General features: G+C 30.6%; 1 protein-coding gene across 1 annotated transcript in view; it reads left to right on the forward strand.

Annotated features, from left to right (window-relative positions):
• Positions 1 to 315: 315 nt before the first annotated feature.
• The window catches only part of LOC114330803 (protein kintoun), a 102,103-nt gene continuing 83,348 nt past the window's right edge, over positions 316 to 19,070 (forward strand). Inside the window, exon 1 of the mRNA XM_028280209.2 lies at positions 316 to 1,010. Within this exon, the coding sequence (XP_028136010.2) occupies positions 606 to 1,010 (405 nt within the window). The 5' untranslated portion in view covers positions 316 to 605. The remainder of the gene's footprint in view (positions 1,011 to 19,070) is intronic.

The raw sequence follows: 19,070 nt of genomic DNA on the forward strand, positions 1-19,070 counted from the left end.
CTTGTGGACGGAATTGGGAAAAAATCATTAATGTGGACGGAAAACGGCTATTTGCGAAATTTTTGCATTTGGTTTCTTAAATAAGCAATTTTGTTGAAATGACTACTGTTATTATTATAAATTTGGCTCTAGTAAGAATTAATAATGCATAATAGCTTATAGACAGAATTACTTTAAATTTCAATGATTCGGAATTGATCTTTCAAACAATTTTATATATACCACTTATAACCGGTCGGAATTCGGTGCTCTTACGTTAGTTATCTCTATCTCTCAAGGCTATTGTCTGAAATGTCGTTAACCCAGCCAGTAAAAATCGTAGTATAACATTACGTTGTATATCAGAACTGTTTCTACCCCGTTATTGTGAATTAAATTTTTTAAGTAAGTGTAAAGGCACCCAATATTTAAATTTACCGCTAGAAGGCCTATCGATTACTGCGAACTGTCAACAGAAACCGGCTGATTTTCGTGGTTCCTGTAATAGGAGTCCACGTGAGCTACGGAAAATTCCAGACGCAGTTTGTTTATTTTGGTTGTTGCGCTACTACGTGTTTTTACACCTTATCATATTTTATCAGTGAATTGCATAACATAAAAATACGATGGCAGATACCTTTGAGCGATTAAAGGAGTTGAATCTGTCTCGTTGCGAAGTAGAACGTATAGGAGAAGCAATAAAGAAACCAGAGTTTCGGAAGTTATTGGCAGAATACGTCGAGGAAATAAAAGATCCTAAAAATAAGGCCATCTTCGAGAAGGAAATAACAGAGCTCGAGAAGGAACGAGGAAACGACATCACTTTTATTCATCCTAAACCGTGTTACGTTGTCAAAACTAGTGTCGACGGCAGTCAAAAAGGGTTTATAAATATTTGTAGCAACGAATTAGTCGGCAAACCATCATCGACACCAACTGTCAAGGAAGGAGAAAAAGGGTTGACTTGGTCGTTACCTCATTCTTTATCACCCCCAAGGGAAGACATCGATAATAAAAGACAACAGTGCCAGGTACACGCTTTTATTATACTATTTTCTGTTATTTAAGGCTAGAAACTAATAAAATATAAATCGATATCTAGGTATAAATATTACATCCTGATTTTATTTCCTTCTTTATATACAGTTTAAGGAAATTTATCAGGCCTCCTCCTATAGGAGCAACTAAATTATGAAATTAGGTGTAGGGCCTGTAGGAGTTTCTCTATATTTCTAATACCTACGCGTTTCAGTATATTATTTCTGTTAGAAAAATATGCTTTTGTACTTTTTTTAGTTTCCATAACAAAATTGTCAAAAAACCTATTTTTTCAATTTTTGTGGCCAAGTAAAAAAAAATTGCAAAAAATATCTGTCTGGTTTTCTACATTTTTATCATTCAAAGGTACTAGCAGTGGTCAGTTTTTATTCATGTATGTATAATCCAAATAAAGAACATTCTAGATGTTTTTGTGAATGTAGCATGTTTGATGCAATAAATAAAAATATGAGTAGTACCTACCTATTAACATGAGGAGCCTAATATACAGGGTGTAACAAAAAGGCAAGTCCTAAATTAAATCCATATTCTGGGACCAAAAATAGTTCAATTGAACCTAACTTATCTTCCTACAAATGTGCACATAAAAAAGTTACAGTTCTTTGAAGTTACAATATGAAAATCGATTTTTTCCAATATACCGAAAACTGTTTTTAGAGATTTGAGATGTTTTGAGATTTTATATTGAAAATGAACATATCGAAGGTTAAATACCAAAACCTCATAAGTCAAAATCTACAATTTTTCATGATAGTAACAAAACTTCCTTGCTGCTTCAACATACAGGATTTTATTGGTCTCATAAGATTTAATAATATCAACCTTTCGGTGCTTGCATCCAGTTTTAAAACAATTGCTTGCTTGTGGACTGAGTGTCTGCACATACAAAAACCCTGTTTCTTTGTCCCATATTTAATAACCCAATAAAAGCCTTGATTTCTATTAAATCCGTGTTTTTGGCATCTCTTTTACTTTGATAGTTTTCCTGGTTTATGTGTTTATTTATGAATGTGTTTATTTATGCACTTGACAATGACAATTCTATTCAACATAAGTATTATCAGAAAAAAAGTAGTTCCAGATTTCTAACTCCGTTTTCAAATTCCTTAGTGACATTTTCACACCAGGCAGATGTTTTATTAAGTTCTACCATGCCTTGGTATAGCATGTTTGGCCCATAGTGTGTTGTCTTTGCCAATAAATATAGGAGTACATTAGTTCAGGCATATTATTATTTTCTTTTTTTTTTCTTATTGGCTTTGGATTACTTGATCCATTCAGCCACGATAGATAATAAATTACTGTTTGCTACAATATTCCAAATATAATACATTGCATTACATAATACATTAGGTACATGTGCGCACATATAATACTTATGCACGCACATACATACATACATATGTAGAAGTGAAAACATTTAATTGACCAGTAGGTATACTCCTCATTCATGGCCCTAACCAACTTAAATTAATTTACAAATAATTAAATCGACAAAAAAAAAACTACATGCTAATACTAAATACTAATACTAAATGCTAATATTATTTTCTTCTAATTCAGGAAATTCCTGCTCTGTATGATTGGAAATGTCGACTTCTAACTTTATCAACTTCATTCAAATCTTCTTCTTCATCATCGAATTCAATAATTTGGTTCCTGAATATCACCTTCAGCTAAGACTTCCTGCATAAGCTTTTCTAAATATTCTTGTTCCTTTTTCAAAGATCACATAGTATTTTTTTTATAAACCATTTCTGAATAAAAATACTACAATTACCTTTTAAATTATAAAACCCGAATATAAAAGTAATCTTCTCCTCACAAGCTTGATACACAAATGTTCATATGCAGACCATCAGTCCACATGAACGAATACTGATCAAACAAGCAAATGTTTTAAGTACAAACTTTACATTAATGCAATTCAACACAATTTAGGAGACTACTAGCACGCACTTAGTTGTTTGACTGTGCATTAGGGAGTTATGGCTAAATTTTTACCCGTGTTACCTTAGCCATAAATTTCATCCATAAATTTTTTTTTCATATTTTCACAAAAATTTGGTATAAATTTATCAAAAATGAATAAAACAGATAATATTGACAAGAAAAATGTTATATATGTTATATATATTTGGAAAAAAAAATTTAAACGGGCGATGTATTGACGGTGAGTAGATAATGCCACTCAAATTCAAAAATCCTTTATGGATGGTACGTTAGTCAACTTTTTTTCTCAGTTTTTTGTTAAATTCTCAAAGTAAATATAATAAAGCATAACATATAAAAAAATCGTGATGGAGGTATTTTCCAAAACAAGCGAAAAAAATTCTGAAACTTAGATGTATTGCGCTCTATTCGTTAATACGTCTCAAATTCAAAAATCCTTTATGGATGGTACGTTAGTCAACTTTTTTTCTCAGTTTCTTGTTAAATTCTCAAAGTAAATATAATAAAGAATAACATATAAAAAAATCGTGATGGAGGTATTTTTCAAAACAAGCGAAAAAAATTCTGAAACTTAGATGTATTGCGCGGTATTCGTTAATACGTCTCAAATTCAAAAATCCTTTATGGATGGTACGTTAGTCAACTTTTTTTCTCAGTTTTTTGATAAATTCTCAAAGTAAATATAATAAAGCATAACATATCAAAAAAACGTGATGGAGGTATTTTCCAAAACAAGAGAAAAAAATTCTGAAACTTAGATGTATTGCGCGGTATTCGTTAATACGTCTCAAATTCAAAAATCCTTTATGGATGGTACGTTAGTCAACTTTGTTTCTCAGTTTTTTGATAAATTCTCAAAGTAAATATAATAGAGCATAACATATAAAAAAAACGTGATCGAGGTATTTTCCAAAACAAGAGAAAAAAATTCTGAAACTTAGCTGTATTGCGCGGTATTCGTTAATACGTCTCAAATTCAAAAATCCTTTATGGATGGTACGTTAGTCAACTTTTTTTCTCAGTTTTTTGTTAAATTCTCAAAGTAAATATAATAAAGCATAACATATAAAAAAAATCGTTATGGAGGTATTTTCCAAAACAAGCGAAAAAAATTCTGAAACTTAGATGTATTGCGCTCTATTCGTTAATACGTCTCAAATTCAAAAATCCTTTATGGATGGTACGTTAGTCAACTTTTTTTCTCAGTTTCTTGTTAAATTCTCAAAGTAAATATAATAAAGCATAACATATAAAAAAATCGTGATGGAGGTATTTTCCAAAACAAGCGAAAAAAATTCTGAAACTTAGATGTATTGCGCTCTATTCGTTAATACGTCTCAAATTCAAAAATCCTTTATGGATGGTACGTTAGTCAACTTTTTTTCTCAGTTTCTTGTTAAATTCTCAAAGTAAATATAATAAAGCATAACATATAAAAAAATCGTGATGGAGGTATTTTTCAAAACAAGCGAAAAAAATTCTGAAATTTAGATGTATTGCGCGGTATTCGTTAATACGTCTCAAATTCAAAAATCCTTTATGGATGGTACGTTAGTCAACTTTTTTTCTCAGTTTTTTGTTAAATTCTCAAAGTAAATATAATAAAGCATAACATATAAAAAAATCGTGATGGAGGTATTTTTCAAAACAAGCGAAAAAAATTCTGAAACTTAGATGTATTGCGCGGTATTCGTTAATACGTCTCAAATTCAAAAATCCTTTATGGATGGTACGTTAGTCAACTTTTTTTCTCAGTTTTTTGTGAAATTCTCAAAGTAAATATAATAGAGCATAACATATAAAAAAACGTGATGGAGGTATTTTCCAAAACAAGAAAAAAAAATTCTGAAACTTAGATGTATTGCGGGCTATTCGGTAATACGTCTCAAATTCAAAAATCCTTTATGGATGGTACGTTAGTCAACTTTTTTTCTCAGTTTCTTGTTAAATTCTCAAAGTAAATATAATAAAGCATAACATATAAAAAATCGTGATGGAGGTATTTTTCAAAACAAGCGAAAAAAATTCTGAAACTTAGCTGTATTGCGCGGTATTCGTTAATACGTCTCAAATTCAAAAATCCTTTATGGATGGTACGTTAGTCAACTTTTTTTTTCAATTTTTTGCTAAATTCTCGAAGTATATATACTAAAGCATAATATATAAAAAAAACGTGATGGAGGTAGTTTCCAAAACAAGAGAAAAAATTCTGAAACTTAGAAGTATTGAGGTAATAAACCCGACGTCAAAGGATGTATTAAAAGGCATTTTCCAAAGTCTTTATAACGACATCAGCCTTATGTAACCCGAAAAAAAAATAAAAAATTCCAAAAAAGCAAATTAAGATATAGATTTCACCAACAATGATAATAAAAATGAAAATCACACACACACACACACACACACACACACACACACACACGCACGCACACACACACGCTCACACACACACACCCACGCGCGCGCGCAAAATGAACCCATATCGAATCCCCTGGATCTGCAATGCCCAGGCCGGCCTGTGCACTTGGAGAGTAAAGAGTTTCGAACCACCACCCCCCTGAGCCATTCGCTCAGAGGCCTCATGTCTTTATTTGATTACTACCTTACTTCCCTGAAGGGGCTGACGCAAACCGTCTGTGTATGCTTCGGACTTCCCTGAGGGGGTTGTCGTCAGTTGTGTGCCGGCCTCGTCGCCAAAGTTCTTTGTTCAGGTGTTACGAATCCAATCCAAAGAACCTTAACCGGCCTGTCATTCAAACAGTACATGCATTCACACTTTCATCTACTCGCTCCGACGCGCAATTTTGTCGACCTGAAAAAAATAACCTGAAAGAGAAAACATTATTTTTGTTTTTTATATTTTTTTTTGGGTGGGAGAGCCTAGTCCCCAAGTAGTGTTCTAGTCGGTGACTAGGCCCTTCCGGTTTTTTTGGTTTTTTGGTTTTTTTGGTGTTGGAGTAAAGACTCCGACCGGTTACCCGACTGGAGACGTTACTCCTCCGTTTTGTTGGATTTTTCACCGTGGTTTTTTTTGGGTAGGTAGGCGAGGCCCCGGAGAACCGGCGCCTCGGCTATCTGGGGTTTTTGTGGTTTTTTCTGGGGTTTTTTTGGTGGTAAAAGTCCAGACCCCAATTTCAATTGAAGTCGGTGCCCGGACTCCTCCCTTTTTGGGTTTTTGTGGGTTTTTTTGGGAAAAAATGAATATCAAACGCTTTCGATCCTATAAGATTGAATTAATATTAAGAGGGCAGAATATTATATTTTATTGTTCCGTATCTGTACACTCGTCTGAAGAAGACTCTAAATGGGGTTCAATTACGATCGGGTTGATAGACGGCAATGTTCGATATTCATTTTCTTCTTTTATTACATGACCTACGCTATTTTTCCAGACTTGTAAATATTTTGGATTAGTAAATACTTTCCGTATATTTTCAATGACCACGTTATGACCATGTTATTGTTTTAGATAATGCGTCGTATCATTCGCGTCAAATGAATAAAATACCGAATTCAAATACCAAAAAATCGGATATAATTATATAATAGCATTTATGACACATAAAAGTATACCAATTCCTCAAAAAATGACGATAAAAACAAGATTGTTGGAAATTATAAAAACATAAATTACGTGGTTGATAAAATGGCGAAAGATGAAGGTCGCACGGTACTCCGCCTACCTCCTTATTACTGTATTTTCAACCCGATCGAGTGTGTGTGGGGTTGTTTAAAACAAAAAATTAAAAAAACTAATAGTGCGCTATCCTTAAGTAACATGGTCATTGAAAATATACGGAAAATATTTATTTATCCAAAATATTTACAAGTCCGGAAAAATAGCGTAGGTCATGTAATAAAAGAAGAAAACGAATATCGAACTTTGCCGCCTATCAACCCGATCGTAATTGAACCCAATTTAGAGGCTTGTTCAGACGAGTGTACAGATACGGAACAATAAAATATAATATTCTTCCCTCTTAATATTAATTCAATCTTATAGGATCGACCAGAGCCACGTTTTTAGTTTTTATATTTTGTAGTACCTATACTACTACCTTTACATAAAAAGCACTGGCTTTTAGCTACTACATAATATGTGTTATCCGCACAGTTGTCGTGTATAAACCTGTCACATGTTACACATTGAAATGACTTGGAAGATGTAGGGGAGAACATAATATCGCAACCGCAAACTAAACAGCGATGTTGCATGGGCAATGAACCCTGTAGAATTGCCCGTTGTAAATCTATTCTGAAGTTATCCAAGTTTATTTTATCGTTGATTAATTTATTATCAATAATACATTGGCTGACATAAATTACGCAAACACCACAATTGTGCTGGTCTTTCTGAATAATGGGACTTAGCACATTAACATTCAAATTTTGCATATTACATTTCAAAGTATCTACAAATGAACTCGGTCTAAAAAGTAAGAGGAAAACAAATTTCTATAACGGACAGCTTGAGTTTTGTTTACAAGTCTAGATGAATCGTATATATTAAACTGATAATGTATAAAGTCTATTTCACACAAGATTCAATGGTTTTGATTATGGTTAACGGGAATTAAAATTTTGTTATAATTTGAAATATTTGTTTTATTCACAATGAAATTTTCGGTTACGTTGTTATTACTATGGCTTAATATACAATATCCTAAACTTGCATAAATATATAAATCATCCTTTGAATTTTTTATATTTGTTGTGCTAAGAATAGCAGCGTCTATTACAGAGTCACTTAACCATTTTATGGGATTTAACGTTTCAAAACCTTCGTTGTATAATGTTAGATCTCCTAAAATATAATTGTATTTCGCAATTACAAAGTATTTATTTAAATTTATTGAATTGTAAAATTCAATTTTGTTTTGAAGACCGTTTTCAAATTTATTTTTGAAAGTTGGATTAGAATACTCGGTTGTAGTATGTTTTTTAATAGTTGAACATTCGTACTCAGTCTTAAAGTATTTTTTTAAGGGTTGTTTTTTAAAATATGTATTATTTCTTTTTATCCGTTTGCACCATTTTTCTTCGTTTATCTTTATTGTATTACGCGGTTGTTTTTTATTAACTCTTGTGGCGCAGCCCGTTTTTTTATGCTATACTTTTGTTCTCTATATCTGTTAATAACATATTTTCTTACAGTTCTAATAAAGCGCGAGCATTTTCTGTGTAATTTATTGTTTAATATATTGTTTTTAAGCAAACCGAAAAAATTTTCTACCGGTGCATTACTGCTTCGTTTGTAATTACAAATTCCCGTCCAGAGCGGAATGTAGGGAACAAAATGTTTTAAAAAATAATATACGAAATCTTGATTATACATAGGATTTAACGGAATATTTTTACGTTTATTAGTTTCGTTAATAAGTTCACATTTTTCAATTATGGAATGTTTTAAAATATGTTCGAAATGTTTAAAGAAATCGTTATTTTTGTAAAAAGCTGTGTGCTTAGCTGTTAAATGAAATTCGGGAATTGTTGTCATTTCTTCCGTATCATCAATAATTATTGTGTTTATATCAGTATTGATTAATGTTATTTTTAATAAATTTGTCCTCATTTCATTACTCTCAGTGCTTTCATGTTTTAATAGCAATAACTGAAACATCGATATGATAACTTCCTCAACAGATCCAAAGTCAGAAATATCAAACAGCGACGCTAAAACCTCCTTCAGAAAAGACCTTACGTTCTTGTCTTGCGAACAAAAATACTTATCCACACATCTAACGAATATTTTCATCAAATGGGCACAACACAATTTTAACACGACTAACCTATCCACTATTTTATTAGAATACCTAGATTCAAAAAACAGAGTGCAGTACCGTTGCAAAGTCATTAAATTCCAAGCCTCACAAATGGAATTTATAACAGCTAAACTGAAATCCGTTGTCGCTGTTCTAAATACAGGCCACCTTAGATTATTCCTCACACAAAAGTATTTAAATTCCTGTAACCAATTTAATATGGTAACAGTGTCATGCTTTTCAGCTACCATTTCAAAGACTGGAACCACCCTTTCCATTTGTACCTGAATAACACCAGTGTAATACAAAATCCTATTAGATGCAGGACCTGGTTTTCGGACTACTCTCCCTGTTGCATCAATATGAACATCCGGTAACTCACCGGTTTTACATTTCGCAAAGTTAAGTAAATGCAACTATTCTTTACTAAAAATAGTCACAATAAATGGACTAGATACCCTATAAATATAATTTTTATTATCGGTCCTCATCTCCACCATGTCCTTTAAATCGTCGTTGGATCTATCACGAAAAGCCTCACTTTCAGACTTTATTCTGCGATATACACATTCGCTCTTAATACGCTTTAAATTTTTAGTGACCATAGCTACTTTATGACACCTTATCAAATGTAAATATCGTAAAAATAAAGTATTAAATCAGTTATGTAAAATTTGTACCTAAAGAGATCTAAAATTTTATGTTATCAAATGTAAGTATCTCACTTTTTACCACAGGCATATAAATCTTCAAATACCGGCTTTACTCTTTCTATCCTTCAAATTTGCCACTAGAAATACTTTTCAATGCCCCACGTTGGGCGCCAGTTGATGTGATCTTGATTATTGATATGAGATAATATTCTTATACAGTGCGTAAATCGTTCAGCTGGACATAGGGAACATACATTGTATATATTTAGATACATAAATACGTACATTGTATTATATTAAGATAATTGTGGCAACTCCGCTCTCTCAATGACAATATAGTTGTTAGAATTAAGATGCATTAACCTCAAAATGGACAATTAATTTTATCTGACACAAATAAACGTCAAAACATGATATTCTAGAACTATTTTTGACCTAATGGGAAAACCGTGTCTGTTTAATTTGGAAATTAATTTTTAAATAAAAGATATTTTAAAAATTAAAGTAAAATTATTAATTCATAAGTCATAATCTTTGTTTTTTATTTATTTATGGACTGCCTTGCATTCAAAATCATTCATTCTATTCGTTGTAACAGCTCTATTGCACCAGAAACTCGTATTCGAACAGAAGTTTCAACTAACACAGGTTAACGCAGTTGCCACAATGATCTCAATGTATATTCCCTATGTCCAGCAGAACGATTTACGTACTGTATGTCATTTAATTTAATCAATGCATTAATAATAATCTAATTAATTAACCAGATCACATATCAATATGTTTTCAATCTCAGGGCGAATTATAAAATTAATTACTTACTTTCGTGGCTTCTAAATATTTCTCAATGGTTCCTAATCGGGATAGGAAAGAAAAGAGTAAAATAATACACACATATGGGTTACAATTATAATCAAAATATTGTTTATTTTATTTAAATGGCAATCACTGCTTAATATTTGCTAGATCTTATTATTCTTAAACATAACATTTACAAATGGGAATCTTATTTCCTTTTTGTTTCCAATTGACAGTTTTTATTAACATTTAACTATTAGGATTTATTAGCAACAATTCTATTTAAGTTTGATGAAGCTTTTCTGATATTATTGATTATGTTCTTCAATTTTTAATGTGGTATTTAATACGAAAAACCCATACATTCATGTCCAAACAAATGAGACTGACCTTTTTCTGGTGAACTGAGAATGTCTTCACACAAGACCCGTTTCCTGCTATCCTTGGCTGCGATCAAAACCTCGTCCTGGCTTTCAGTAATGTTCTCCTTTGAAAACTAGCTCGTATAGCTCTCGTTCCTGCTTCTGTCGTGATGCCGTGTTCTACCTTTTTCGAAACTTCAATCAGCTACCGGGACACTCTTGGCTCAAGGAGGTTCTTTACTCTCGACCCGGCCTACCTCTCGTTCCACGATAGATACTCCACACTCACGGAACTACACCGGCTTTCTCACTCTCCGTACACTACCGTCTACTACTGGACTTCACCTCTCAACAGCTCAAAACATTCTGATCTATCTTTTCATTCATTCCCCTACTTTCTAAATATCCCTTCCAGATTCACAAATCAACCTTCCACCACCAACTCTCATTCGCAGTATTCCTCAAAACCAATTTTTAATCTTTCTAAATATGCTTAATGGATTTCAAAAAAAAATAGTTAATTCCCATTCTAAAATTACTTTCTACTACTTACAAAATTTAATGACCTATTATCTATTTCAACTGAGTCTTATTTAGCACAGGCTAATGATCGAACCTTCCGCGAACAACGATAATGACCTATTATCTATTTCAACTGAGTCTTATTTAGCATAGGCTAATGATCGAACCTTCCGCGAACAACGATAATGGTACGCGCCATTCACTTTGTTTATTCTAGGCGCATTGTCCCGAGTTTCGTAAGCTTCTTCTAATCACTTCTTAAAATTAAATATAACAATTTGTTGTATACAGGTTGTTCTAAATTTATATGCCCGTGGTTGAGAAAATTGAAAATATTTTATATTAAATTGAATTTTGCTTATAATTATTAAAATTTAATTTTCATATCAAATAGAAATATAACAATATATATAAGTTATTAAAGAATAAAAGCCATTAACTAGAAAGTTAACTGATTTTTCTGAAAGGACATTCTACAAAAGTCACGTTGAAAACTGGACAAAGAACTCGTTATCATAATCTCTAAACAACTCTTACCCGATAATTAGGGCTAATTAATATTCACTTTCAGTGGTAAAACTCTACTAAAATAACTATAAATGAAAAACTAGTCGTTACTAATGACCACAATCCCAGGTAATAAAATCATATTATCTTAATCCCTCAAGAATGGTATTTTCCAAAAATTTACACAAAACATAAGAATATTAGATCTGTCTATAAAACAATTGTTAAGAATGTATTTGGTATTCCTACTTATTCTTCTATAATAACTCAAAATTAAAAAACAAATAATTTCAATTTTTCTAATACAAATTCGGCTAATTGACGAAGTCCCTGATCACACAAACAACAGCCCACACACATAAGAAATTTTTGAAAATGAGACGCATTACCTACACGCCGTTTAAAAATTTTTCCCTCGCTTTCGAATATACCTTGATCACGATATTTTATATCTCATGCTTTATTACACGTACTTCCATAAAATTTTATTATATGTACTTCCAGAATTTAACTAAAAATTAAAAAAAAAATGTTAACTAACGTACCATCCCCAAAGCATTTTTTAATTTGAGACGTATTCCCGAATAGCCCGCAATACATCGCAAGTTTCAGAATTTTTTTCGCTTGTTTTGAAAAATACCTCCATCACGATTTTTTTATATGTTATGCTTTATTATATTTACTTTGAGAATTTATCAAAAAACTGAGAAAAAAAGTTGACTAACGTACCATCCATAAAGGATTTTTGAATTTGAGACGTATTAACAAATGCCGCGAATACATCTAGTTTCAGAATTTTTTTCGCTTGTTTTGAAAAATACCTCCATCACGATTTTTTATATGTTATGCTTTATTATATTTACTTTGAGAATTTAACAAGAAACTGAGAAAAAAAGTTGACTAACGTACCATCCGTAAAGGATTTTTGAATTTGAGACGTATTAACGAATAGCCCGCAATACATCTAAGTTTCAGAATTTTTTTCTCTTGTTTTGGAAAATACCTCCATCACGATTTTTTGATATGTTATGCTTTATTATATTTACTTTGAGAAGTTAACAAAAAACTGAGAAAAAAAGTTGACTAACGTACCATCCATAAAGGATTTTTGAATTTGAGACGTATTAACGAATACCGCGCAATACATCTAAGTTTCAGAATTTTTTTCTCTTGTTTTGGAAAATACCTCCATCACGATTTTTTTATATGTTATGCTTTATTATATTTACTTTGAGAAGTTAACAAAAAACTGAGAAAAAAAGTTGACTAACGTACCATCCATAAAGGATTTTTGAATTTGAGACGTATTAACAAATACCGCGAATACATCAAGTTTCAGAATTTTGTTCGCTTGTTTTGAAAAATACCTCCATCACGATTTTTTTATATGTTATGCTTTATTATATTTACTTTGAGAATTTAACAAAAAACTGAGAAAAAAAGTTGACTAACGTACCATTCATAAAGGATTTTTGAATTTGAGACGTATTAACGAATACCGCGCAATACATCTAAGTTTCAGAATTTTTTTCTCTTGTTTTGGAAAATACCTCCATCACGATTTTTTTATATGTTATGCTTTATTATATTTACTTTGAGAAGTTAACAAAAAACTGAGAAAAAAAGTTGACTAACGTACCATCCATAAAGGATTTTTGAATTTGAGACGTATTAACAAATACCGCGAATACATCAAGTTTCAGAATTTTGTTCGCTTGTTTTGAAAAATACCTCCATCACGATTTTTTTATATGTTATGCTTTATTATATTTACTTTGAGAATTTAACCAAAAACTGAGAAAAAAAGTTGACTAACGTACCATCCATAAAGGATTTTTGAATTTGAGACGTATTAACAAATACCGCGAATACATCAAGTTTCAGAATTTTGTTCGCTTGTTTTGAAAAATACCTCCATCACGATTTTTTTATATGTTATGCTTTATTATATTTACTTTGAGAAGTTAACAAAAAACTGAGAAAAAAAGTTGACTAACGTACCATCCATAAAGGATTTTTGAATTTGAGACGTATTAACAAATACCGCGAATACATCAAGTTTCAGAATTTTGTTCGCTTGTTTTGAAAAATACCTCCATCACGATTTTTTTATATGTTATGCTTTATTATATTTACTTTGAGAAGTTAACAAAAAACTGAGAAAAAAAGTTGACTAACGTACCATCCATAAAGGATTTTTGAATTTGAGACGTATTAACAAATACCGCGAATACATCAAGTTTCAGAATTTTGTTCGCTTGTTTTGGAAAATACCTCCATCACTTTTTTTTATATGTTATGCTTTATTATATTTACTTTGAGAAGTTAACAAAAAACTGAGAAAAAAAGTTGACTAACGTACCATCCATAAAGGATTTTTGAATTTGAGACGTATTAACAAATACCGCGAATACATCAAGTTTCAGAATTTTGTTCGCTTGTTTTGAAAAATACCTCCATCACGATTTTTTTATATGTTATGCTTTATTATATTTACTTTGAGAATTTAACAAAAAACTGAGAAAAAAAGTTGACTAACGTACCATCCATAAAGGATTTTTGAATTTGAGACGTATTAACAAATACCGCGAATACATCAAGTTTCAGAATTTTGTTCGCTTGTTTTGAAAAATACCTCCATCACGATTTTTTTATATGTTATGCTTTATTATATTTACTTTGAGAAGTTAACAAAAAACTGAGAAAAAAAGTTGACTAACGTACCATCCCAGAAGGATTTTTGAATTTGAGACGTATTAACGAATACCGCGCAATACATCTAAGTTTCAGAATTTTTTTCTCTTATTTGGAAAATACCTCCATCACGATTTTTTTATATGTTATGCTTTATTATATTTACTTTGCGAATTTAACAAAAAACTGAGAAAAAAAGTTGACTAACGTACCATCCATAAAGGATTTTTGAATTTGAGACGTATTAACGAATACCGCGCAATACATCTAAGTTTCAGAATTTTTTTCTCTTGTTTTGGAAAATACCTCCATCACGATTTTTTTATATGTTATGCTTTATTATATTTACTTTGAGAATTTAACAAAAAACTGAGAAAAAAAGTTGACTAACGTACCATCCATAAAGAATTTTAGAATTTGAGACGTATTAACGAATACCGCGCAATACATCTAAGTTTCAGAATTTTTTTCGGTTGTTTTGAAAAATACCTCCATCACGATTTTTTTATATGTTATGCTTTATTATATTTACTTTGAGAATTTAACAAAAAACTGAGAAAAAAAGTTGACTAACGTACCATCCATAAAGGATTTTTGAATTTGAGACGTATTAACAAATACCGCGAATACATCAAGTTTCAGAATTTTTTTCGCTTGTTTTGAAAAATACCTCCATCACGATTTGTTTATATGTTATGCTTTATTATATTTACTTTGAGAATTTAACAAGAAACTGAGAAAAAAAGTTGACTAACGTACCATCCATAAAGGATTTTTGATTTGAGACGTATTAACGAATAGCGCGCAATACATCTAAGTTTCAGAATTTTTTTCTCTTATTTGGAAAATACCTCCATCACGATTTTTTTATATGTTATGCTTTATTATATTTACTTTGAGAATTTAACAAGAAACTGAGAAAAAAAGTTGACTAACGTACCATCCATAAAGGATTTTTGAATTTGAGACGTATTAACAAATACCGCGAATACATCAAGTTTCAGAATTTTGTTCGCTTGTTTTGAAAAATACCTCCATCACGATTTTTTTATATGTTATGCTTTATTATATTTACTTTGAGAAGTTAACAAAAAACTGAGAAAAAAAGTTGACTAACGTACCATCCATAAAGGATTTTTGAATTTAAGACGTATTAACAAATACCGCGAATACATCAAGTTTCAGAATTTTTTTCGCTTGTTTTGAAAAATACCTCCATCACGATTTTTTTATATGTTATGCTTTATTATATTTACTTTGAGAAGTTAACAAAAAACTGAGAAAAAAAGTTGACTAACGTACCATCCCAGAAGGATTTTTGAATTTGAGACGTATTAACGAATACCGCGCAATACATCTAAGTTTCAGAATTTTTTTCTCTTATTTGGAAAATACCTCCATCACGATTTTTTTATATGTTATGCTTTATTATATTTACTTTGAGAATTTAACAAGAAACTGAGAAAAAAAGTTGACTAACGTACCATCCATAAAGGATTTTTGAATTTGAGACGTATTAACAAATACCGCGAATACATCAAGTTTCAGAATTTTGTTCGCTTGTTTTGAAAAATACCTCCATCACGATTTTTTTATATGTTATGCTTTATTATATTTACTTTGAGAATTTAACAAGAAACTGAGAAAAAAAGTTGACTAACGTACCATCCATAAAGGATTTTTGAATTTGAGACGTATTACCGAATAGCCCGCAATACATCTAAGTTTCAGAATTTTTTTCTCTTATTTGGAAAATACCTCCATCACGTTTTTTTTATATGTTATGCTTTATTATATTTACTTTGCGAATTTAACAAAAAACTGAGAAAAAAAGTTGACTAACGTACCATCCATAAAGGATTTTTGAATTTGAGACGTATTAACGAATACCGCGCAATACATCTAAGTTTCAGAATTTTTTTCTCTTGTTTTGGAAAATACCTCCATCACGATTTTTTTATATGTTATGCTTTATTATATTTACTTTGAGAATTTAACAAAAAACTGAGAAAAAAAGTTGACTAACGTACCATCCATAAAGGATTTTAGAATTTGAGACGTATTAACGAATACCGCGCAATACATCTAAGTTTCAGAATTTTTTTCTCTTATTTGGAAAATACCTCCATCACGTTTTTTTTATATGTTATGCTTTATTATATTTACTTTGAGAATTTAACAAGAAACTGAGAAAAAAAGTTGATTAACGTACCATCCATAAAGGATTTTTGATTTGAGACGTATTAACGAATAGCGCGCAATACATCTAAGTTTCAGAATTTTTTTCGCTTGTTTTGGAAAATACCTCCATCACGTTTTTTTATATGTTATGCTTTATTATATTTACTTTGAGAATTTAACAAAAAACTGAGAAAAAAAGTTGACTAACGTACCATCCATAAAGGATTTTAGAATTTGAGACGTATTAACGAATACCGCGCAATACATCTAAGTTTCAGAATTTTTTTCGGTTGTTTTGAAAAATACCTCCATCACGATTTTTTTATATGTTATGCTTTATTATATTTACTTTAAGAATTTAACAAAAAACTGAGAAAAAAAGTTGACTAACGTACCATCCATAAAGGATTTTTGAATTTGAGACGTATTAACAAATACCGCGAATACATCAAGTTTCAGAATTGTTTTCGCTTGTTTTGAAAAATACCTCCATCACGATTTTTTTTATATGTTATGCTTTATTATATTTACTTTGAGAATTTAGCAAGAAACTGAGAAAAAAAGTTGACTAACGTACCATCCATAAAGGATTTTAGAATTTGAGACGTATTAACGAATACCGCGCAATACATCTAAGTTTCAGAATTTTTTTCGGTTGTTTTGAAAAATACCTCCATCACGATTTTTTTATATGTTATGCTTTATTATATTTACTTTGAGAATTTAACAAAAAACTGAGAAAAAAAGTTGACTAACGTACCATCCATAAAGGATTTTTGAATTTGAGACGTATTAACAAATACCGCGAATACATCAAGTTTCAGAATTGTTTTCGCTTGTTTTGAAAAATACCTCCATCACGATTTTTTTTATATGTTATGCTTTATTATATTTACTTTGAGAATTTAGCAAGAAACTGAGAAAAAAAGTTGACTAACGTACCATCCATAAAGGATTTTTGAATTTGAGACGTATTAACGAATAGCGCGCAATACATCTAAGTTTCAGAATTTTTTTCGCTTGTTTTGGAAAATACCTCCATCACGATTTTTTTATATGTTATGCTTTATTATATTTACTTTGAGAATTTAACAAAAAACTGAGAAAAAAAGTTGACTAACGTACCATCCATAAAGGATTTTAGAATTTGAGACGTATTAACGAATACCGCGCAATACATCTAAGTTTCAGAATTTTTTCGGTTGTTTTGAAAAATACCTTCATCACGATTTTTTTATATGTTATGCTTTATTATATTTACTTTGAGAATTTAACAAAAAACTGAGAAAAAAAGTTGACTAACGTACCATCCATAAAGGATTTTTGAATTTGAGACGTATTAACAAATACCGCGAATACATCAAGTTTCAGAATTTTTTTCGCTTGTTTTGAAAAATACCTCCATCACGATTTTTTTATATGTTATGCTTTATTATATTTACTTTGAGAATTTAACAAGAAACTGAGAAAAAAAGTTGACTAACGTACCATCCATAAAGGATTTTTGAATTTGAGACGTATTAACGAATAGCGCGCAATACATCTAAGTTTCAGAATTTTTTTCGCTTGTTTTGGAAAATACCTCCATCACGTTTTTTTATATGTTATGCTTTATTATATTTACTTTGAGAATTTAACAAGAAACTGAGAAAAGAAGTTGACTAACGTACCATCCATAAAGGATTTTTGAATTTGAGACGTATTACCGAATAGCCCGCAATACATCTAAGTTTCAGAATTTTTTTCTCTTGTTTTGGAAAATACCTCCATCACTTTTTTTTTATATGTTATGCTTTATTATATTTACTTTGAGAATTTAACAAAAAAACTGAGAAAAAAAGTTGACTAACGTACCATCCATAAACGATTTTTGAATTTGAGACGTATTAACGAATAGCGCGCAATACATCTAAGTTTCAGAATTTTTTTCGCTTGTTTTGGAAAATACCTCCATCACGATTTTTTTATATGTTATGCTTTATTATATTTACTTTGAGAATTTAACAAAAAACTGAGAAAAAAGTTGACTAACGTTCCATCCATAAAGGATTTTAGAATTTGAGACGTATTAACGAATACCGCGCAATACATCTAAGTTTCAGAATTTTTTTCGGTTGTTTTGAAAAATACCTCCATAACGATTTTTTTATATGTTATGCTTTATTATATTTACTTTAAGAATTTAACAAGAAACTGAGAAAAAAAGTTGACTAACGTACCATCCATAAAGGATTTTAGAATTTGAGACGTATTAACGAATACCGCGCAATACATCTAAGTTTCAGAATTTTTTTCGGTTGTTTTGAAAAATACCTCCATAACGATTTTTTTATATGTTATGCTTTATTATATTTACTTTGAGAATTTAGCAAAAAACTGAGAAAAAAAGTTGACTAACGTACCATCCATAAAGGATTTTAGAATTTGAGACGTATTAACGAATACCGCGCAATACATCTAAGTTTCAGAATTTTTTTCTCTTGTTTTGGAAAATACCTCCATCACGATTTTTTTATATGTTATGCTTTATTATATTTACTTTGAGAATTTAACAAGAAACTGAGCAAAAAGTTGACTAACGTGCCATCCATAAAGGATTT

This window comes from Diabrotica virgifera, chromosome 3 (genome assembly GCF_917563875.1).
Source record: "Diabrotica virgifera virgifera chromosome 3, PGI_DIABVI_V3a".
Classification (NCBI taxonomy): Eukaryota; Metazoa; Arthropoda; class Insecta; order Coleoptera; family Chrysomelidae; genus Diabrotica; species Diabrotica virgifera.